The sequence below is a fragment of the Acomys minous genome, assembly GCF_964271855.1.
Source record: "Acomys minous genome assembly, chromosome: 3".
NCBI lineage: Eukaryota > Metazoa > Chordata > Mammalia > Rodentia > Muridae > Acomys > Acomys minous.
In genome coordinates, this window is record NC_140485.1 from 83,483,074 (window position 1) to 83,505,520 (window position 22,447).

The 22,447-nt window shown below is 46.5% G+C and overlaps 3 protein-coding genes across 5 annotated transcripts in view; all 3 read left to right on the forward strand.

Moving 5' to 3' along the window:
• LOC311594408 (bcl-2-like protein 1) overlaps positions 1 to 17,183 on the forward strand; it is a 61,782-nt gene extending 44,599 nt beyond the window's left edge. The window contains exon 4 of one of the 2 annotated variants that reach the window (XM_084776077.1): positions 17,056 to 17,183. The gene's annotated coding sequence lies outside the window, so the exon portion shown is untranslated. The remainder of the gene's footprint in view (positions 1 to 17,055) is intronic. The other variant, XM_084776075.1, reaches the window with a different exon arrangement.
• The window catches only part of LOC311594388 (targeting protein for Xklp2-like), a 69,213-nt gene that overhangs the window by 30,482 nt on the left and 16,284 nt on the right, over positions 1 to 22,447 (forward strand). The gene's annotated exons all lie outside the window — the stretch shown is intronic.
• LOC311594412 (targeting protein for Xklp2-like) lies at positions 12,195 to 22,338 on the forward strand. Its single transcript, XM_084776082.1, has 4 exons — positions 12,195 to 12,366; positions 14,897 to 15,019; positions 21,084 to 21,222; positions 22,281 to 22,338. Exons 1-4 carry the CDS (start codon positions 12,261 to 12,263, stop codon positions 22,321 to 22,323), a joined length of 411 nt encoding a protein of 136 aa, XP_084632208.1. The 5' UTR covers positions 12,195 to 12,260; the 3' UTR covers positions 22,324 to 22,338.

The window sequence follows — 22,447 nt, forward strand, 5'->3', positions numbered from 1 at the left end:
TGCTGACGATAGAAAGGCTCAGCCTACATTTTCCAACCTGACTTGAAATAACCTTTTTTTAAAAGGTCACAAGATTTTATTTGGGCTCGCTATTTTCTGGGAATGCAGTGCATCCTCCCGATGGTGAGGTGACACAGTTCAGTCTGTGACAAATAGCACAATTCGGACTGGCAGTTAAGCCTGGTCTATAACCTTCGAGGGCCTGTCCCTGTTGGCTTATGTACCCAAGCTGAGCCTCACTGGTCTAAATTGTACAACCTCCCAAAGCAGTGCCTGGCTTTTCGAGTGCTTTTGTTTGAATGTGTAGTGCGGGTGCCCTGAGAGACCAAAGATCCCTTGGAGCTGGAGCTGCGCACACGTGAGCTTCCTTGCCAGAGCCATCCTCCAGCCCTCTGAGTGCACTCTGCTGCTAGCAGATTGGATGTGGAGAGGAAGCTGAACAGAACAGGGCTCATCCTTGGGGTGCAGAAGATCCAGTTTTACCCCAGTCCTGGGGATTTTGTTGTCAATACTTGGATCTTTCGTTTGTTTCTGGCCGCTTGGTATTTTCACTCCAAACGTCTTGATCCATTCTCCAGGCCTGCCTTCTGCAGTTCCAACTGCTGTGTCAGCTACCGGGGGTAGCACATCAGGCACGTCCCCATGATCCTAAAAGGACTGGTTGGTTTATTGGGGTGACCTGGCTGCTCACAGGGATATAAATAACTTTTGCAAGTGAGCACCAGTGCCGCCACCTGGGCATTCTGAGGGAGGTGGAGAGGCCCCGCCCATCTTGTTTCCTCATCCCTTCAGGCTGTATCCTAGACAGTTTTGTCTTTCCAAGGTAACTTGGAAGTTTTTCTGAACAAAGAACATACCCAGAGATGAAACTTCATACGTTTTCAGCTGGGCTTGGTGGTGCGTGCCTTTAACCCCAGCACCCAGGCAGACTCAGCTCCATCTCTGAGTTCAAGGCCAAGGTGAGACCCTGTTTCAAGAAAAGTAAATAAAATTTTCTACATTTGGGCATTTTATACACGTGCATACTTTCCACTGAATTTTGTTTTGTTTTGTTTTTCGAGACAAGGTTTTCCTGTGTAGTCTTGGCTGTCCTGGACTCACTTTGTAAACCAGGCTGGCCTCGAACTCACAGTGATCCACCTGCCTCTGCCTCCCCAGTGCTGGGATTAAAGGTGTGCGCCGCCACACCCTGCTCCTTTCCACTGAATTTTAACTTTTGTTAAAAAAAAAAAAAGACATTGTAATTTTAGTTGTGTGTGTGAGTGAAGGTGCCTGCGTGGGCTGGAGGTGTCGGATCGCTGTGGGGATGGATTTACAGGAACAACTCCTGTCCTCTGCAAAGCAGTCAACGCCGCAGCAAAGGAGCCAGAGCCGCAGCCCGAGTTTCCTGTTCGTTGCTGTCTTCATGCCTTTTATCTCTCTAGTTTATATCTAAACACATATTTTGTAATATAAACTTGAAAAAAATAATTTACTGGACTTTACTAGGAAACCTGGCTAACTAACATTTTGCTGGACAATTTTGTAAAATCCCCACCATTTGACTCTGGGTTGCTGAAATTGCACAGTTTGGGGAGTGCATCTCCTGACAGTCACACCTGCGCTGTGGCTTCCCGTCCTATACTTGTACCTTCAGCCTTCCTTCTGCCCACTGCCTGGCTTTGCTCTGTAGGTTGGCTACCATTTTGGTTGCTGTTTGATTCCTTTCAGGTTCTTTTCCATGGAGTTTTCTGTCCCTGGGAAATAGAGCTGAGGGGCGGGCAGCTTGGGGTCGGTGTTGCTTGCTATAGCATTTCAGAGAGGAGACTGAATACACACAATTGTACAGTGAGATGGGCTGTGACTCAACCCACAGCTCAGTACCGAGGAGCACAGCGCTTGGAACTGAAGCTACTGCTTTTCAAGGCGGGTTATCTTGTTTTAAAATAAGTGCAACAGTAGGACTGCTCTTTGTCCACAAAATACTAATACATGCTGCATAGCCACGTAGCTGTCTTTCTTCACCTCCTGTTCTTTAGAAATAAGCTGTGTGATTGAAGTGTTTTTGTGTGAGCATTCAGCGATCAAGCATTGCATTCAGTCCCGTGTGTGTGTGTGTGTGTGTGTGTGTGTGTGTGTGTGTGTGTAAATTAAGTTATACTGCATTAATTTTTGTTTTTATTTTTTAAGACAGGGCCTTTATTTATAGCCCTGGCCGTCCTTGAACTTGCTCTGCAGACCAGGCTGGCCTTCAACTCAGACATATGCCTGCTTCTGCCTCCCAAGTGCTGGGATTAAATGTGTGTACCTCCAGGTTTACTGCATTAATTTAAAATTTTTTAGTTTAGAAAGCCTCTACATGCTGTGCATATGGTTCAAAGCTGTGAAGGTAGCAAGGTAACCCATCTGCTCAGGGGTGCCTGGTTTCTTGTACTCCTCCCCGGCCTTATATACACATCGCATCCTCTGCTCCTTACTCTTTTCACTGCCTGTGGCTTTGAGTGGCGGAACGCCTGCCCTACCCTGAGCTTGTCCTGGCTTCCGGAGCATGAAGGCTCATGGGAATCTAGCAAGGTGGCTGTCAGGAAGCCCAGGGGCAGGTCAGCGGCTGTTCTTGGCTTGGCTTTGTTGAGCCTCAGGGACTTGCTCATTATTAGCTGGACAGCCTGCTTGCACCTTCGTTTCCTGTTAGAGAAATTTTGTCGGGAGCCGCTCCGCCATTACAAGATGACGCTGGTTTCCTGTTTCCTGGTTCTTCACGGAAGCCCTTGCGGCCAGTGCGCATGCGCAATTACGTCATCCTTACATAACCTGCTTACTCGGACGATATGCTAATTGGGTATTCTCTAGAGCACCAATGATAAGAGGACACGTCCCTATACGCCCCTGAATTCCCTATATAAGCCTCGGGTTTTTTGGGGAAGAGGTCCTTCTCCATCTGTCTGCAAAGAGCTGTACAATAAAATCGCTGTCGGAAGAATCCTGAGTTGCCGCGTCTCCTTTATCGGCGAAGGCTGCTCGCGACAAAATTTAACCTGCTTTTTGACCTCACTGTGTAGCTCAGGCTGGCCTTGAACTCATGATCCTGCCTTAACCTCCCAAGGTCTAGGATTACTGGTGCGTACCTCCGGGCCACCTCCAGCATTACTCTTTTCAATTTCGTAGAAGCCTCTGGGGGAAGTTTCTCAATGCTGACAGTAGCAGTTAAAAAAGCTGTGAGCCACGTGGCTAGGCTCCTGTTTCTGCCGGGGCTGAGTTTCAGTCTGGTGGTGTGGTGGCTCCCTAGGAGCTGGGCAACACTCTGAAGCCCGAGCTGGCTGCGGCCTCACAGCCTGCTGGGATGCTCATTTTAGGCAACATATAAAGTTTCCTGGAGACAGGACAAACCCAGGCCTATGGAAAGAGCAGGAAGGTTAAAGTGTGTAGTACTTTGAGCAGTGACGAAGGTGTAACCAAGGAGCTGACATGTTTGCTCCAAGGCCAAGAATTCCAGGACAATTTGTTACTAAGTTAAAGCCAATGCAGTTGCTACAGAAAAGATGTGTAAAGGCATGGGCCCCTTATTTTCTCTGCCTTCTTACATACCCACTGTCTAGGAACTCTCTCTCTCTCTCTCTCTCGCTCTCTCTCTCTCTCTCTCTCTCTCTCTCTCTCTCTCGGGGGGGGGGGGTGGTGGTCATTGCTGACATTGCAAACGGGCTGGTGGGATTTGCTCTTTACTGCCTTGCATGACAGAAGCTGAGCTCGGGTCAAGCCATAACTTGTAGGTTGTGGTCCTAGGCTCCCTGAAAGCAGTGTACAGATACTGCCGTTCACTTTGAGAACTTGTGGTTGCAGGGTCAGGCAGGCTGGAGGAGATTTAGGCTTCTCAGGAAAGATGCCAGCTTGGAGGCACCAATTGCCTTTTTCTTCTTAGGGGGGGAAAAGACTGGACAGGGAATACAAGCCCTTCCTGATGGGCAGACCCTGGATTTACTAAGGAGCTGCCATTCCCAGCACTGTGGGCAGGTGTGTGAACATGCCAAGAACTGTGGCCAAGGGCCATTGGCCAGCTTGTTTGGGTTTCAGCAGCATTCTCGGGTCTTCTTTCAGGAGCAAAGGTCAGAGAGGCTCTCAGCATGCCAGGCTACTAAACAGTAAACGTGAGGAGCAGTGTGGGGCCACACTGCTTAACATGCTTGGTCAGGGGAGAGGATTCTCCAGGCTCCTGCTGACTTCCTGTCAGCCACTGCACAGAGCTGCTGTACTCCCACGGCATCTTGAGTCTGTTTCTGTGTAGTATAAAGTCTCCCCATGCCTCCCTCCCCCGGCTCCTTTATACTACACACGCACACTTTATAAATACCAATTCTAACAGCAGCACACGACTCCATCCTTCTGAGTTTGTTTCTCCCTGGTGAAAATGTTTGCTTTGGGAAGGGTTGTTCTGGGCTCTATTTATAGACAGTATTGCCCCATTTGCCTCCCCTTAATATGTCATGTCTATATCAACTTTAATCTTTTCTAACCACCTGCCAGTTTACCTTGTAAGTAAAATATAAGATGAGGGGGGTAGGGAGTCAGCGGGGGGAGGGAGGGAAGAGGGGAGGGAGGGAAGCCCTCCAAAGGGAATGGGCTGCCGATAGCATACTTGGTAAGCTACTTGCCTTGCAAGCATGGGCTCTTGAGTTCAATCCCCAGAAGCCATGGGAAATAAGCCAAGTGCAGTTGTGAACCCTTATAATTGGGGTGTTGAGGAGGTGTAGGCAAGCAGATTTCTGGGGCTTGCAGGCCAGCCAGCCTAGCCTAACTGGTGAGTTCTAGGTCAGTAAGACTGTGTCTCAAATAAATAAATAAGTAAGTAAAGTGGTGGGGCTGGACTTAGCAGAAGGCTTAGTGGGTAAAGGTGCCTGCTGCCAAGCCTTATGACCTGAGTTCAATTCCAGGGACCCCCATGGTAGAAAGAGGGAACACACTTCCCCAATGTATTCTTAGGTCTTGCTCGACATATGCGACGGTACACATACATACACAATAAGTAAATAAATATAATAGTACTTTTAAAAGGATAGAAAAAAGAGATCCTTTAAAAAATAATAAGGTAAAGAGTGCCCCAAGGAACAATACCCACCATTGTCCTCTGGCCTTCACATACACACACATGCTCCCAGACACACACAAATATGTGTGCCCGTGTGCATACACAAAAACACAGTTTCCCATAAAAGCTGCAGATAGGGATAAGGGAAAATGGTAATGAGCTCGTTCTCCAATCCTGAGACCTGAATCTGCCCCAGCACTTGTGGAAAAAGCCAGATACCGAGGGAGACAGGCAGATCCTGGAGCTCAATAAGGCGGAGAGTGACTGAGGACACCTGACATTGGCACCTGGCCTTCACACACATGTACATGCACCCACATGTACCTGTACACATAACTGACAAAGCACAGGCAGTAATGTTATTCTGGCATGCGTACTTATTTGCAATTTATATATATATATTGTGTGTGTGTGTGTGTGTAGAAAGCTGCTTTGAGCTAATGTGTCAGTCTAACTGACATTCATGCCCAGCAAAAACAAAACAAAAAAATGTATTGGCACTTAGATGAGCCTTCCTGGAAATAATTTTAGCTGTGTTTTAAACCCTTGTGACTCCTATTTTCAAGTTGATGTTCACACTGGTCCTGTTGGCCCGAAGCCTTCAGGTCAGATTTGAAAGGAGAAAGTTCTTAGTCTTCCTTACCCGGGGGCTGTGATGTGAAAGTGTGGGAGGGAGATTATAATGTCCCTTCTGTTCTTGACAAGTGACAACCTTGAATGCATCATTCCTCCTTTCAGAGTCTCTACCTCTGTCAAGTAAAGCTGAGCCAGGACAATGCCTGAGGCTCCTTTCATCTTAACCAACTTCCCAGTTTCCCATGGTGATCTCCTTAGCCGCCACTGGCCACGTTCATGCTTGTGTCCTTCTCTTGCCCGCTGCTGATCTCAGGAACCCCTCCAGCCCCAGCCCTGCTTTCCCACGTGTTGGAGGCCAGGGTGCGATCTTGTGGAGGACTTTCCAAGGGTTGTTCTGGAAGCGGAAATCTAGCCCAGATCGCTCCAGGGGACTAATCCCTGAATAATGTTGTCCTCTGACACACACACATATTTTCTGATGTTTCTCTTGACCTTGGAACTGGTTAAAGACTGCACGGAATGTTCAATTATTAACAGACTCCATAAAGCTATCCCTGCTCCATCCAAAATGTGATTTTTTTTTTTGAAGTGGTCCTTCTGTCGGTGGTGATTTAGGATATCACAGTAAAACTGACACCTCATCTTTCTCCTTTTTATTTCTTCCCACTGCACTTTGCTTTTTATGGCATAGGTGGCCGAGGGGCCCAGTTGCTTAGTATCCTTGTACAAAGTCCAGGAAGAACACGGAATAGTTAAATCAACCTAACGCTAGGGAATTGGGGGTTGCTCCTTTGGCCTCATGGCCTTGAGCGTTACATTTGAGTTCTCCAGACTTCAATGTCATCTCAGTTGAAGCAGTAGAAGTTCAGGGTGTAGTTCAGTTGGTAGGGTACTTGCCTAGCATGCACAAAGCCCTAGGTTCAATTCCCAGCCTCTGTATTAAGCCAGGCATGGTGACAAATGCCTGTAATCCCAGCACTGGGGACGCGGGGACCAGGAGAAGCAGAAGTTCAAGGTCATCTTTGGGCTGTAGCAAGCTTGAAACAAGCTTGGCTAAAGTCTCTGTCTCAAAAAGAAAAGATGACAATGAGGAGGAAAATGTTGGAACGATGTGTCCCAACTGGGCCTTTCCGTCCCCCTTCAAGGAGGAACGTTTCTCAGCTCTGAAGTGACCCCGAGCACTGTGGGCACGGATGGCAGCTGTTAGCTTCTGTGGCCGTGACCATACCTGAGTCAATCGACATGTGCCACCAGCAGAGGCCAGAAGCCCCTGATGCTAACCCTTTGGTGAACAGCCTGCCGGGGCAGGCTCAGTGGCCTCTAGTTAGCAGCCAACTAAGGAAACCAGGAGAAGGCTCACGAGAATTCACACAAGTGAGAGGAGCTGGGGACAGGCATGAGCTGAGTGGGTGGCAAGCTGTCCCACTGTCTTGGTGGCTCCCTGAGCTTCGTTGGGACTGCTCTCGGCTTCCTTGTATTTGCACATTGGCCTTTCCCTCTTTTTTAAAGTTTGTAGGGAGGTGATGGGAGACCAATGCAGGAAGCAGTTAGCATGGCTGGACGGTGAGGTGAGTGGCTGTGGTTCCTTCCAGGAACCGACACTGTTGTCCGCTGCCACAGGCTTCCCGGAAAAGGGAGGGGGAGGCTCAGTATCTTCTTGGCCTGAGGACTTTCTCCATGAAGCCACAGAATGCCCATCACCCAGAGCTAGAAGTGCAAACTCACCATCCTCATTGTGAGCCCAGTGAATCAGACACCCTTGGTATGGGCCCAGGCTCCTGTGTTTTCATAAGGCCTCCATTGGAGGGGGTTGCATACCTAACTGTGGGGACTACTGTGCCAGGGAAAAGACCTGCTGATCCTGACTCAGGTTCCCGGAGAGCTGCCAGCTACTCTCTCATGTGACCCTAAGTGCCCAAGCTAATCAGAAACCCTCAGGTTGAGCACGCTTTCCTGCCTCCCCCGTGCCCTAGGGAGTTTCCCTGTCCAGTGGTTCCTGTTGCTGAGTTCCTTGAGTGGGTGTTTGTCTCTTCAGTAAGACTGACTGGAAGGATGATGGGGCACAGATGCCTTTCCACAGGTCCTCCCAACAAGTCACGTGACAGACCAGTGGGGTGTTTTTCTTTCTTTTTTTTTTATTTTAATTTTTTAAATTTTTATTTTATTAATTTATTCATATTACATCTCAATGGTTATCCCCTCTCTTGTATCCTCCCATTCCTCCCTCCCTCTCCTCCCCTATGGCTGTGACTGAGGGGGACTTCCTCCCCCTGTATATGCTCATAGGGTATCAAGTCTCTTCTTGGTAATGTTTTTCTTTTAATGTCACTGGAACTGACAAAGTGTGTAACCCTAAAGTATCTTGAGAAGAGCATGTGCGTGGGTGTGGGTATCTTCGGGGGCTCCCAGAGGGTGGATCCTAGCTCTCTGCTGCTTGTGAGATGGGGCTCCCACTGACTTCAGCCTTGTGTGCGTGTTGGGGGGTGAGGGGCAGTTCAAGACAGCCAAGGCTACACAGAGAAACCCTGTCTCAAAAAACAAACAAACAAACAAATACAGAATATTGAATATTAGCTATAATAAGAATTTCTTCTAGAAGGTTGGTTTTGTTTACCCCCGCCCCATCCCCAGGGTTTTTCTATATAGTTCTGGCTGTTCTGGAACTCACTGTGTAGACCGGGCTGGCTTCAAACTTACAGAAGTGTACCTGCCTCTCCCTCCCGAGTGCTGTGATTAAAGGCGTGCACCACCACCACCCGGCCATAAAATTTACCTTTATAGGCATTTAGAGAAAGGTAGGGGTGTGTGTGTGTGAGAGAGAGAGAGAGAGAAAGAGAGAGACAGACAGACAGACAGACAGACAGACAAGGATTTACTATATAGCTCTGGCACTCATTAAGTAGACCAGGTTGGACTCAAACTCATAGAGACGACCTGCTTCTATCTTCTGTGGTGTGATTAAAGGAATGCATCAGCACACTCAGCTTAAAGTTTGAAAAAAATTTACTTGTGTTTGTGTGAGTGTATGCGGCACAACCCACATGAAGGTAGAATAGCCCCCAGGGGTCAGGTCTCTCCTTTCATAGGTACCAGGAACGGAGTGCACACAGGTTCTCAGGAGTTGTAGCAAAAGCCTTTACACTGAGCCACCTCATCTATTCTAAGAGAAGGGATAGCGTTTTAAAAAAAAAAAAGATTTATTAGGCTGGGCGTGATGGCACACGCCTTTAATTCCAGCACTCAGGAGGCAGAGGCAGGCGTATTGCTGTGAGTTCAAGGCCAGCCTGGTCTACAAAGTGAGTCCAGGACAGTCAAGGCTGCACAGAGAAATACTGTCTCAGAAAACAAAAACAACAACAACAACAAAAGATTTATTTATTAAGTATACAGTTTTTTGCTTGCATGTCCCCTGCACACCAGAAGAGGGCACCAGATCTCATTATAGGTGGTTGTGAGCCACCATGTGGTTGCTGGGAATTGATCTTGGGACCTTTGGAAGAGCAGGCTGTAATAAACATGTCAGGGCTTGTTTCAAAGCCCAGTGTAGGAAGCAGCTACATGTCACGGCTTGTTTCAAAGCCCAGCGTAGAAAATAGCTGACAGCCCAAAAAGCTGACGTCTGACCAGATGTGTGAGTGATAGATAAAACCTTAGTAGTAAGTTCTGACCTAGGAGCAGCCAGGACTGCAAGTTGGTGATAAGAGTGCCGCAGAAAGGTAGATGTGTGAATTAGAGAGGGTAAGGTTAAAGTAAGTATAAAAACCCTGAGAAGAAGCAGCCAGCGCTCTTCGCTCGCTAGCTCTCTCTCTCTCTCTCTCTCTCTCTCTCTCTCTCTCTCTCTCTCTCTCTCTCTCTCTCTCTCTCTCTCTCTCGCTGCCACCATGATCACTTGAAATGCTGCCAGCCAACGGGGCGCTTCCCCCCGGACGGAGCGGACAGACATGCTGTCAGATAACAACCCGAGAACTGATTCAAGTCGCAGCAGCGAACCTGTTCGGCAGAACTTCGCGATATCAGGTCGTATACCCTAATGGCATAAGCTCCCAGAACATTGATATTATAAGATGCTAAATGCTACTCCTATTAGAATTAAGATAGTTTTAAGGTGTAATGAAATGGTATTGGTGGCTTGGCCTTGGAGCCTTAGCCGCTGCCTTTTGTTGTAGTTGCCTTTGTATTGCTAATAAACCTCTCTTGCTAAATCGTACCACTTGCTCTTGGCCTGACTCTTTTGTTCCGGATTCTGAGTGTAAACTCTCTGCTCGCGACACAGGCAGTGCTCTTAACCTCTGAGCCACCTCTCCAGCCCGAGAAGAGATAACTTTTATACAAACATTATTGTTATCTTTCAAGAGAGACTCCCTTTTTCTTTTCTTGAGACAGGGTCTTGCTATGTTAGCCATAGCTGGCCTGGACCTTGCTGTGTAGACCAAGCTGGCCTCTAGCTTGTGTAGAGTTTTCCTGTCTCTATCTTTGAGTGCTGAGGATTGCAGGCATTGTGCCGGACGCCTGTCACAGGGTGCTTTCTAGGACAAACAGGCTAGGCAATTACTTGTCAGTGAGCATGGCCTTGAGGCTACTTAGACTGCTTCAGCTATTTTGTTACCTAGATAGAGCTAGAGCAGGGTGGAGCCATGTGTGTTAAACTCACTAGGTTTGCTGCACACAGTGGAATGCGGGTTTGTTGGCAGAGGGGCTTGGCTTGTATTTCTGACTTGTTCCTGCCTTTTGCTTATTCTGCATGTTGTGGCTTCGATGTGTATGAAGTGCTTTTGTTCAAAGGTGCCTAAGAAGTTTTTTGTTTTGTTTTCTTTTCTTCTCCCCCTCGATGTTAGAGATCAAACTCACATTCTCATGTGTACTAAATTTGCTTTTCACCACTGAGCTACACCTGTAGCCTAGGAAGAGAATTTTCCTAAAATATTTCTAAGGAATCAAAACCTATACTTGGCAAAACTGTGTCTCACCCTGTATGCGTAAGATACTCTGCTAAGCACACTGATATGCACAACTTTGAGACTGGCTTTTGTCTTGAGAACCTGCAGTCTGCCAAGAGAAGTGATTATGGAGTTAGCTGATACAAAGGTGGGCGCTCACTGTTCTAGAGGGAACACGGCCAACACTGTGGCGAGGAATTATTTATATGTAACGGGTGGACACTTGCATAGTAAGTATTTACAGATTTAGTTGAACTTGGGTAAATATTGATAGGTGTAAAAGTTAATGATGTGTTCTAGAAATTAGGTTATTAGGCAGAGCGTGCATACAAAGGTGGAGGAAAGCTTAGAAATAAGAAAATGACAGATTGAGGGAAAATTAATAATGAATGCGGCACCCAGTACTGGAGGGCATATTGTAGGTACTCATCTAACTTAGCCTTTTCTTTAAGCCGAGCAGCTGCCTTTAATCTCAGCACTCCAAGGCAGAGGCAGGCGCATCACCGTGAGTTTGAGCCCAGCCTGGTCTACAAAGTGAGTCCAGGACAGCCAGAGTGACACAGAGAAACCCAGTCTCAGGGGGAAAAAAAAAAGAAGAGGAAAAAGTTTGTGCCTTTATTTATCTGTGTGGGTGTGCATGCATGCCTCAGCGTATGTATGGGGGTCAGAGGACAGCTTAGAGGAGTCAGTTTTCTCTCTTGCCACCATGTGGCTTTTAGAGATCAAACTAGGTTATAAGACTTGGTGGCAGGTACTTTTACCCACTGAGCCATCTCACTAGCTCTTTTTTTCTCATTCCAAAATCTAAAGCAACCTCCCAGACAACTAACTTTAATAGGTTGATTTGAAAAAAAGCCATGGATTTACCAGATGACCTCCCCCGCACCTCTGTTTTGTTTTTTTTAAAAGATTTATTTATTTAAGTATACAGTGTTTCACCTTCATATATGCCTGCATACTAGAAGAGGGTACCAGATTTCACTATAGATGGTTGTAAGCCACCATGTGGTTGCTGGGAATTGAACTCAGGACCTTTGGAAGAGCAGGCAGTGCTCTTAACCTCTGAGCGATCTCTCCAGCCCTCTGTTTTTTTGTTTTTTTTTTAAAGATTTATTTATTATTTACACAGTATTCTGCCCACACATGTGCCTGCCGACCACAGGAAGGCCCCAGATCTCATTACAGGTGGTTGTGAGCCACCATGTGGTTGCTGGGAATTGAACTCGGGACCTTCGGAAGAACAGATTTCACTATACCAGATTTCACTATAGATGGTTGTAAGCCACCATGTGGTTGCTGGGAATTGAACTCAGGACCTTTGGAAGAGCAGGCAGTGCTCTTAACCTCTGAGCCATCTCTCCAGCCCTCTGTTTTGTTTCTTGAGATAGGGTTTCTCTGTGTAGTTCTGGCTAACCTGGAGCTCACTCTAGGCCAGGGTCATGTTGAACTCACAGAGATCTGCTTGCTTCTGCCTCCTGAGTGCTGGGATTACAGACATGCACCTGCCATGCCCTGCCCTAGATGATTTTCTAAATTGGAAATATAAAACTGAAGTACTTGGTAGGGATCAATACTTAATATTTATGTGGAAACCTAATTTGTGTAACTATTTCTTTCCTCAGAGGGCGATCTATTGAGTAGAGTGTTCGAATCCTGGGAAGAGCCTGTTCTCCTGCACTAGTGGAGCAATGTCACAAGTCACAACTACTTACTCTTTCGATGCTCCCACTGACTTTATCAATTTTTTATCTTTGGATGCTGAACAAGAGACTGAAAATGTAGACTCATGGTTTGGTAAGTGGCTACTTTCTCTGCTTTCCCCCGCCCCCAGTGTTTCAGGATTGGGTTTCCCTGTGTGTAGCCCTGGCAACCCTGGAACTTGCTCTTTTGAATTCAAAGATCAGCTGACTGTGCCTGCCCAAAGCACTGTGGTTAAAGGCACGTGCTGCTGTGCTGCTGTTTCTCTGTCATGTGAAGGGTTGGTCCTGTCGCGGAGGCCATGTCACGAGCAGAAGAAGGGCTGGAAGGACGGCTCAGCAGGTAGCAGCACTGACTCTGTTTCCCAAACCAGCTCTGGCAGCTCACAGCTGTCTATGGCTCCAGTCTCAGAGAATCCAGTCTCCTCCTCAGAACCCCGCAGGCCGCAAGCATGCACATGGTGCACAGACACATATGTGGGCGAAATACCCACACACATAAAAATAAATTAGTAAAACCAAACAAATTAAAAAACAAGATACTGCAAAAATGTACCTGGACTACACATTCTTTTCCACACCTTCTCACCCATGATTTAATAGAAAACAGCTAACTTTCGAACCACAGAAGTCTGTTCATATTTGAAATTAGGTTTTTTGAGACAAGGTTTCAGACCGTAGCCCAGACTGGCCTAGAGCTCTGGGCCGTCTCTCCGCCTCAGGCTCAGAAGCGCTGTGTTAACAGCTGTGAGCAACCAGGCTAAACTTTTCTTTCTTGATTTTTTTTTCTTCCTTCCTTCCTTCCCTTCCTTCCTCTTTCTTTCTTTCTTTCTTTCTTTCTTTCTTTCTTTCTTTCTTTTTTTCCTTCTTTCTTCCCCAAGACAGAGTTTCTCTTGTAGTCTTGGTTTTCCTGGACACGTTTTCTACACCAGGGCTGGCCTTGAACTCACAGAGATCCACCTGCCTCTGTCTCCAGAGTGCTAGGATTAAAGGCATGCGCCACCACTCCTAGCCATCCTTTCTTTCTTGGTTTTGTTTGTTTGTTTGTTTGTTTTTTGAGACAGCAGCAATGAACAAGGATGTAACCTTGGCTGTCCTAGACTCTCTTTGTAGATCAGGCTGGTCCTAGAACTCACAGAGATTTGCCTGTGTCTGCCTCCTAAGGGCTGGGATTAACGGTGCATACCACCACTGCTCAGCTACTTTTTCTTTCTTTCTTTCTTTCTTTCTTTCTTTCTTTCTTTCTTTCTTTCTCTAAGATTTATTTATTATTCATACAGTATTCTGCTTGCATTGAGCCTGAACACCAGAAGAGGGCACCAGATCTCATTATAGATGGTTGTGAGCCACCATGTGGTTGCTGGGAATTGAACACAGGACCTTTGGAAGAGCAGCCAGTGCTCTTAATCTCTGAGCCACCTCTCCAGCCCCTAGTTTTTCTTTCTTTCGTTCTTTCTTTCTTTTTTTTTTATAACAAGATGGAAACATCATCTTTACTCATAATTTAAGATTACAATACAGTTCCACAGAAACAGAAGGGAAAAAAGATAATTCCAAAAAATACGGATTTTTGTGTTGTCTTTGGTGAATGGTTCTTTTGCAGGAGCCATCTCGCCAGCGCCCACCTTGTAGGTGTTACTCTGACATAACCTTGGGATAAGTGAATCCAGTGTCTGATGAGGCTTCTTCATCTTATCCTTTTTCTTGTCTCCACCTTCATTAAGAGACATTAACATTAATATGTGGTAAGAACAAAATGACCATTGTAGCTGCACTTAAAATACAGTGTCCAAATGAGACAGTGTCTGGTAGTTTCTTGGGAAAGGAGTTGAGTGTTACTCTCGAGAGAGGGCTCTGTTGAAGGAAGGGTAGATCAGAGGGCCTGCTGTCCCAGAGAGGTCTGTCCATGCCGCACAGCACTGCAGCCCAAAGGTACCGCCGGCTGTCTGAAGGTTTCTTTTAACAAGTTTTCTTTATGCCCTAATATCCACAGAAAGGAGCCGTTAGCATATCAGTGTGATTCCATACAGAGTCTGGAAGGAAAAAAATAATAATTCTGAACTTAGAAAACCATCTTAGGTGTAGTGTACTTTTTCTTGTTTTCTTTCAGCTTTTCACAAGGTTATTATCAGAATCGACTGTGAGTAGTGTAGTTGTTCAGGGGTGCTGTGCTCCCCCAGCCTGACAGTGTGCTGCTGTGGGGACAGATTGTTTTTGTACCAGCTTTAGTCACAGCAGAGCCCAGGATAAAACTTGCTGAGAAAACGTTGCTCTTCTCCACTCTCAAACACCCCACACTCTATGAATATAAACTGTCCCTTGTGCTCTTGCAGTTCCTGGTGGCCAAAATTCTTCAAGGGCAGCACGATGTGTTTACATGGTAGATAAGGCCAGCTAATGTCTGTGTGGCCCTCCCTGTGTCTTAACAATGGTACAGAATCTGCAACTTTCCTTCTCTGTAAGACACTAGGTGTTGCAAGTCTTCGGGATAGATTTTGCAGTCTGTTCCTGACCTATAATGCACAGTGCTAGACTGTGGTTTTGCTAACCGTGCTGGAAAGGGACTCTACTCCCCATTTTAATATGTGATTCTCCTTTGCTTTGCTTCCTGACTGGTTGTTTCACAGACGAGAAGGCCAACCTGGAGAACAGGTTTCTCGGGAGGAATGGAATTGGAGAGCCTTTTCAGGGCAAAGCTTCCCTGAGGACAGCCACGCTTCAGCAAGGCTCTGGCACACCTTTGAAGGCAGGTAAGGAGAAAAGCTTACAGGGGAGCTTTGAGGGAAGCTGGTGGCGACTAGAGCTGCAAGTCCCAGAGACTGTCATTTTGGTTTGTTAGTGAAATGGATGACTTCAGTTCATGGTGAATGTAGTAACAAACCATGGCTTTCCTGAGACAAGGTTCTGTGTGAGGCTCCGACTGTCCGCAGACTTGCCCTGTTTCCTATACTCTCACATGCTAAGACTGTAGGCACCACCATATCTGACTGTACTTTTTTATGTGCCTTTATTTATTTGCTGTTTTTTTTTAAGCTGTTGTTGTTTTTTTTTCTTTTTACTTTTTGCTATGCTGGTGATTTAATGTAGGGCTTTGAGAATGGTGGGCAAATGCTTTACTACTGGGCTGCATTCTAGTCCTTAGTTTATGAGTTTTAAAAACAAAATTTCTTCCTTTTTAGGGGGGGGGTTCAAGACAGGGTTCCTTTGTGTATCCCCGGCTGTCCTGGACTCTCTTTGTAGACCAGGCTGGCCTCGAACTCACAGAGATCCGCCTGCCTCTGCCTCCCAAGGGCTGGGATTAGAGGCGTGGGCTTTATGTTTTCTTTTTAAACTACTGAATCTATTCGTGCTGCCATTGTGTGTGTCAGTGTAGGGTCATCTACTGGAGCAGCCCTGAAGAAAAGTGACGATCCCCCTCCTGGCAGCTGTCGGCTGCCAGGGGTGGACTTCATGACCCACTTCTTCCTCCATGCTGAGGCTTCGTCTGGCTTGATCTTGGTCTTGGTCTGGTGCATAAAATCCTAGCTACTAAGAGTTCATGTGTGCAGCTGCTCTGTCCTATCTGCACAGATGTGGTCTCACTGTAGTCTTCCACTGCCTCTGGCTCTTACTCCTTATTCTGTGTTGATCCCTGAGCCTTAGAGGCAGTGGTGTGAGGCCCCGTTTAGATCTGAACAGTCTACAATCTCTTGTTCTCTACACAAGACCAGTTCTGAGTCTCTGCTAATTGCCATCTATTGCAAAAAAGAAGCTTCTCTGAGTTTTGGATGAGGCATTAACCTATGGGTGTAAAGACAAGTACCTAGGGGGCAGTTAAATACTATGTCCACTTAGCAGAATAGTAGTAGTGGTAGGCTCTCCCCAAGCCTCCCTAGCCACAGGTTTTTGGACCTGCTAATGGTGCCAGGTATGAATTCCATTTTCTGGATGGGCTTTAAGTGCAATCAGAAAGTGGCTGGTTATTCTCCTAACATTTCTGTCACTGTTGCAGTGGTGGGCGTGTCTTGCCAGGGCCATTGTTACTGCAGCTGGCAGGGTTCACACTGCTTCCCCTTCAGCACTGGGAAAGCCAGCCAGTAGGGTTGGGGCTCCCAGGTTGATACCAGCTCGATTTTCTCCATGTTCTATGACTCAAGTGTGTGGTGTCTTCAGGGTCTTAGTGTCAAGTTCAGGGGGCTGGGGGGGGGGGTGGCGCAGGGCTCAGAGCTAAGAGCAGTGGCAATAGCCTGGAGTATGGTTTTGCATGGGACCTACAGGAAACCCACTGACAAAAGCATGAGAAGAGATAATGTAGATGTGGCTCTGTACGTTCAATCTGATATCTTATGGTGTCTGGAGAGACACTGTCCCCTGCTACAGGGGAACTCCATTTAAACTTTTCAATTTTTTAAATTTTATTTTATGTCTCTGGGTATTGTACATCCTGCCTGCAAAAGCCAGAAGAAGATGTCAGCTTGCTTGGAACCTAAGTTACAGACAGTTATGAGTCGTCATGTGGGTGCTGGAAATGTAAGCCAGGTGTCTGGAAGAGCAGCTAGTGGTTTTAACTGTTGAGTATCGCTCTAGCCCTACCATTTAACCTTTTTTTTCTTTTTGAGACAGGGTTTCTCTGCAAAACCCTGGCTGTCCTGGAACTTACTCTGTATAACAGGCTGGCCTTGAACTCCTCTGCCTCCTGAGTGCTAGGATTAATGACTTGCATCACCACCACCTAGCTAAGCTTTTAATTAGTGAATATTTTAGTACACTTCTATAGAAGTCTGACTAGGTTTTTGGTCTCTCATAGTTGAGAACACTTACTATAAAGAGACAGAAAAGGAAAATCTTCAGAACCAATCCATTCCATCAAATGACTGCTCTTCTCTGAATGCTAAGGGAACTGTATCAGGAAATACTCCTGTCCAGCCTCAGAGGCAGTGCTGTGAAACCATCTTGCTTTAGCAGTTACTTTGCTCTGTGTCCTGGCCCTCCTCCTCTCCTGTTTATTTTCTCACTGAGCTACATCCCCAACCCTACTTTGGTTTTCTTCATATGTTTTGTCAGCCTTTAGCAAAGAGGATGGGAGTTCTCAAGGGATAACTGATACATATTTGTTAATTTGCTCCCACTTTGAGCAGAGACTGGGTGATTCCCCCCCCACCCCCACCCCCACCCCAACAGGGTTTCTCTGTGTAGCCTTGGCTGTCTGGACTTGCTTTGTGGATCCACCTGTCTCTGTCTCCCTGAGAGCTGGGATTACAGGTGTGACCTACCAAGCCTGGCTGAGACAGGGTGTTTTTAATTGTTGGAGACAGAGTCTCATTTTGTAGCCCAGGATGACTTCAAATGTGAGTTAGTTCTCTTGCCTCAGGTTCTCAAGTGCGGTGCCTGCTGCTTTTACAGAGGACACAGGTTTGGTTTCTTTCTGTTTGCTTTTTTTTTTCTTCTTTTTTTGAGACAGGGTTTCTCTGTGTAGCCTTGGCTGTCCTGGATTCACTTTGTAGACCGGACTGGCGTCGAACTCAGAGATGTGAGATCTGCCTGTCTCTGCCTCCTGAGTGATGGGATTAAGGGTGTGCATCACCAAGCCCGACTGCTAAATAATACTATATTCCTGAGAATATTTGTAGTTTTTTCAGTAGTCTGTAATGTGGTAGTTTCAGATACTTTTGAAATATGAAGCTAATTCTCTTGCTTGGCAGCTTGATTTCGCTAAGGGGGTGTGCTTGATGCGTCTGCGTCTGCCTTTTCCCCCCTTCAGTGAAACCTGTTGACAGAAACTCAATCGTGGTTAAGGGGTGCAGGAAGGATCTTGTTCCCACCGTTCATGGGGTCTCCCTTAACCAGCTGCCCTTAGCTTTGACCTGTGCGGTATCCCACCAGCTTCAAGAGACGTTCATGTTTGCTGTTTTGACATCCTAGTATTTGTTGTTTGCGGTGAGGCAGTGCTGTGAAACCATCTTGCTTTAGCAGTTACTTTGCTCTGTGTCCTGGCCCTCCTCCTCTCCTGTTTATTTTCTCACTGAGCTACATCCCCAACCCTACTTTTGGTTTTCTTCATATGTTTTGTCAGCCTTTAGCAAAGAGGATGGGAGTTCTCAAGGGATAACTGATACATATTTGTTAATTTGCTCCCACTTTGAGCAGAGACTGGGTGATTCCCCCACCCCACCCCACCCCCCAACCCCAACAGGGTTTCTCTGTGTAGCCTTGGCTGTCTGGACTTGCTTTGTGGATCCACCTGTCTCTGTCTCCCTGAGAGCTGGGATTACAGGTGTGACCTACCAAGCCTGGCTGAGACAGGGTGTTTTTAATTGTTGGAGACAGAGTCTCATTTTGTAGCCCAGGATGACTTCAAATGTGAGTTAGTTCTCTTGCCTCAGGTTCTCAAGTGCGGTGCCTGCTGCTTTTACAGAGGACACAGGTTTGGTTTCTTTCTGTTTGCTTTTTTTTTTTTCTTCTTTTTTTGAGACAGGGTTTCTCTGTGTAGCCTTGGCTGTCCTGGATTCACTTTGTAGACCGGACTGGCGTCGAACTCAGAGATGTGAGATCTGCCTGTCTCTGCCTCCTGAGTGATGGGATTAAGGGTGTGCATCACCAAGCCCGACTGCTAAATAATACTATATTCCTGAGAATATTTGTAGTTTTTTCAGTAGTCTGTAATGTGGTAGTTTCAGATACTTTTGAAATATGAAGCTAATTCTCTTGCTTGGCAGCTTGATTTCGCTAAGGGGGTGTGCTTGATGCGTCTGCGTCTGCCTTTTCCCCCCTTCAGTGAAACCTGTTGACAGAAACTCAATCGTGGTTAAAGGGTGCAGGAAGGATCTTGTTCCCACCGTTCATGGGGTCTCCCTTAACCAGCTGCCCTTAGCTTTGACCTGTGCGATATCCCACCAGCTTCAAGAGACGTTCATGTTTTGACATCCTAGTATTTGTTGCTGCGGTGAGGCAGTGCTGTGAAACCATCTTGCTTTAGCAGTTACTTTGCTCTGTGTCCTGGCCCTCCTCCTCTCCTGTTTATTTTCTCACTGAGCTACATCCCCAACCCTACTTTGGTTTTCTTCATATGTTTTGTCAGCCTTTAGCAAAGAGGATGGGAGTTCTCAAGGGATAACTGATACATATTTGTTAATTTGCTCCCACTTTGAGCAGAGACTGGGTGATTCCCCCACCCCACCCCACCCCCCAACCCCAACAGGGTTTCTCTGTGTAGCCTTGGCTGTCTGGACTTGCTTTGTGGATCCACCTGTCTCTGTCTCCCTGAGAGCTGGGATTTCAGGTGTGACCTACCAAGCCTGGCTGAGACAGGGTGTTTTTAATTGTTGGAGACAGAGTCTCATTTTGTAGCCCAGGATGACTTCAAATGTGAGTTAGTTCTCTTGCCTCAGGTTCTCAAGTGCGGTGCCTGCTGCTTTTACAGAGGACACAGGTTTGGTTTCTTTCTGTTTCCTTTTTTCTTTTTCTTCTTTTTTTGAGACAGGGTTTCTCTGTGTAGCCTTGGCTGTCCTGGATTCACTTTGTAGACCAGGCTGGCCTGGAACTTACAAAGATCTGCCTGCCTCTGCCTCCTGAGTTCTGGGATTAAAGGTGTGTGCTACCGCGCCCTACTTAAATACGGTTTTTTAATATTGCTATTATATTCTAATATTTTATATTATGAACATAGTGAATTTTTTAATCCTCATGGAATTAAGTTCTCACCTAGCCAAGACTTCATGATCAGACTCTGTTTAAAAAGAGAAGCCAGTGAATGAATTAGATTTGTTCTAAGTAATTATGAAAATTGATAAGGTTGTTATTGACCAGGGAAACCAATACCTCCTGTGAGTGTTTGTAATGCTCTAAATCAGTGGTTCTAACCCTTGGGACCCCTTTTGGGGTCAAACGGCCCTTTCACTGGGTTCACCTAAGACCATTGGAAAACACATTACAATTCGTAAGAGTAGCAAAATTACAGTTATGAAGTAGCAACAAAAATAAATTTATGGTTGGGGTCACCATGACGTGAGGACTGTATTAAAGGGTCACAGCGTTAGGAAGGCTGAGAACTACTGCTCTAATGATGTGTTGGCATGGTTGTTTTCTCTCTGTCTGCCTCTTGACTTTCTCTAACTTTCCCCAGTCGACTATCTGTCTTTCCTTTTTTTTTTTTTTCTTCCTCTCTTTGGTGTAGTTCTATAGTGAGGTCGCTTTGGAAGTTGAAATGTAGTATAAACTGGCCATAAACTGATCCTTCTGCCTCAGCTTCCTAAATGCTCGGACTGCAGATGTGATCCACCATGCTGACATTTCCATCTCACTTGCTGTGTGTGGTGGCCTGGATGCTTTGATACAGATGTTTTTTGTGAAACTCATAAAGTTGGGAGATACTCAGTAAAGGTCTGGTAATAAAAACATAGTGAACAAGAAGTAAAACAGTTGCTGTTGTCAATGGAAAGGGCTGTGGAGTGGCAAGGGCCCTTCAGACAGAGTGCAGAGATGGCAGAAGAATTTGTCTAAAAACTATCCTTCAGTGAGAGTGATAGAGAGCTGGGTGGTGGTGGCGCACGCCTTTAATTCCAGCACTTGGGAGGCAGAGGCAGGTGGATCACTGTGAGTTCGAGGCCAGTCTAGTCTACTGAGTGAGTCCAATGCAGCAAAGGCTACACAGAAACCCTGTCTGGAAAAAAAAAAAGGAGGAAGGGAGGGAACATTTGTCACGTTGATTGGCATAAGCTGAGTTGATCCTACAAAGCCAGGTTCTCTGGTTCATCCATTTCTATCTAGTTGACTCAGCACTTCCACGTGACCTGGATCTTGGGGAACTAAGCAGATGTCTGCAATTTTGTTTTACAGACTTGTTACCCTCCAGATCTGCGACCAAGATGAACCGAGATCCCCAGACTCCCGTACTGCAAACCAAATACCGTGCAAGGCCTGTGACGTGCAAAAGTGCAGCAGAGCAGGAGGCTGAGGAGCTTGAGAAACTGCAACAGTAGGTCCCTGCTCACTTTCAGTCCCACGGGGACAGTGGTGGCTGTTTTCCTTCCCATGAAATGTGTGGCATGCAGTGACTCCGTAGGTTGTGTTCCTGCCTCTCTGACTGAGAGTGGGACCATGGAGGTGCCCTGGAGCATCATCTGATAAACACCCAATTCAGTGCAATGTAATGGGGGTAGCAGAGCCTCACTTTGGATTCTAATTGAGGATAAGGTTAGTCTAGGTAGACCACACCTTTGCCTGATTATCAAAGCACCTGCAGCTTGACTCTCGGGAGAAGCTGGAACTTAATGTAGTCAGCACTGAAGCTCATCTCCCTGCACCGGCCATGATCGTTATGGTACTGGGGTGAAACCCAGGGCCCATGTGCACGTAGGACAAACACTGTGCTGTTGTTTTCAAGTAGAGCCTCACTGAGTGGCTTGGGCTGGCTGTGTAGCTCAGTGTGTCTTGATTATGTTAGTCTCTTGCCTTGGCCTGGATCTCTGGGATTACAGACCTAGGTCGTCAGCCTGCAGGGGTTCATGTATTCCTAGCGAGCCTCAAAATTGCTATTAGCCAAAGGTGACTTTTTCATTTTATGTTTATGGGAGTTTTGCTTGCATGTAATGTTTCCTTATCACTGACATGCCTGGGACCCATGGAAGCCAGGGGAGGCTTTCTGTCCTGTGGAGCTGGAGTTACAGATGGTTGTTAGTCACCACGTGGATGCTGGGAATTGAGCCTTGTCTGGAGTAGCAGCCAGTACTCTTAACCTAAGACATCTCTCCAGCCCCAAATTTGAATTTCTGGTCCTCCTCTCTCTGCCTGCTGAGTGCTAGGATTACAGGCACCTGCCTCCATGGAGCCCAGCCCCAGCCCCAGCCCCAGCAGGGTTTCGATGATGTCATTTACTCTTTTTTCAGGAGGTGAAGAACATGGCTGTGGAGAGGATGGATTTTGTGTACATGGTGGACCATCTTACTGCTTATTTATAGGTTCTGTTCTACTTTGTGCAGATTTTATCTGATTTAAAAGCATTTTGTATTTATTACTTAAATTTCTTTGTTACAGATACAAATTCAAAGCACAGGAATTTGATCCCAGGATCTTGTGACCCTTTAAAAAAGGTTATTTCAAGTCAAGTTGGAAAATGTAGGCTGAGCCTTTCTATCGTCAGCAGCAAGAGTACAGACCGGGCTTCAGCAGCGCCTCTGTACGCTGTCCGGGTCCATGCAGTT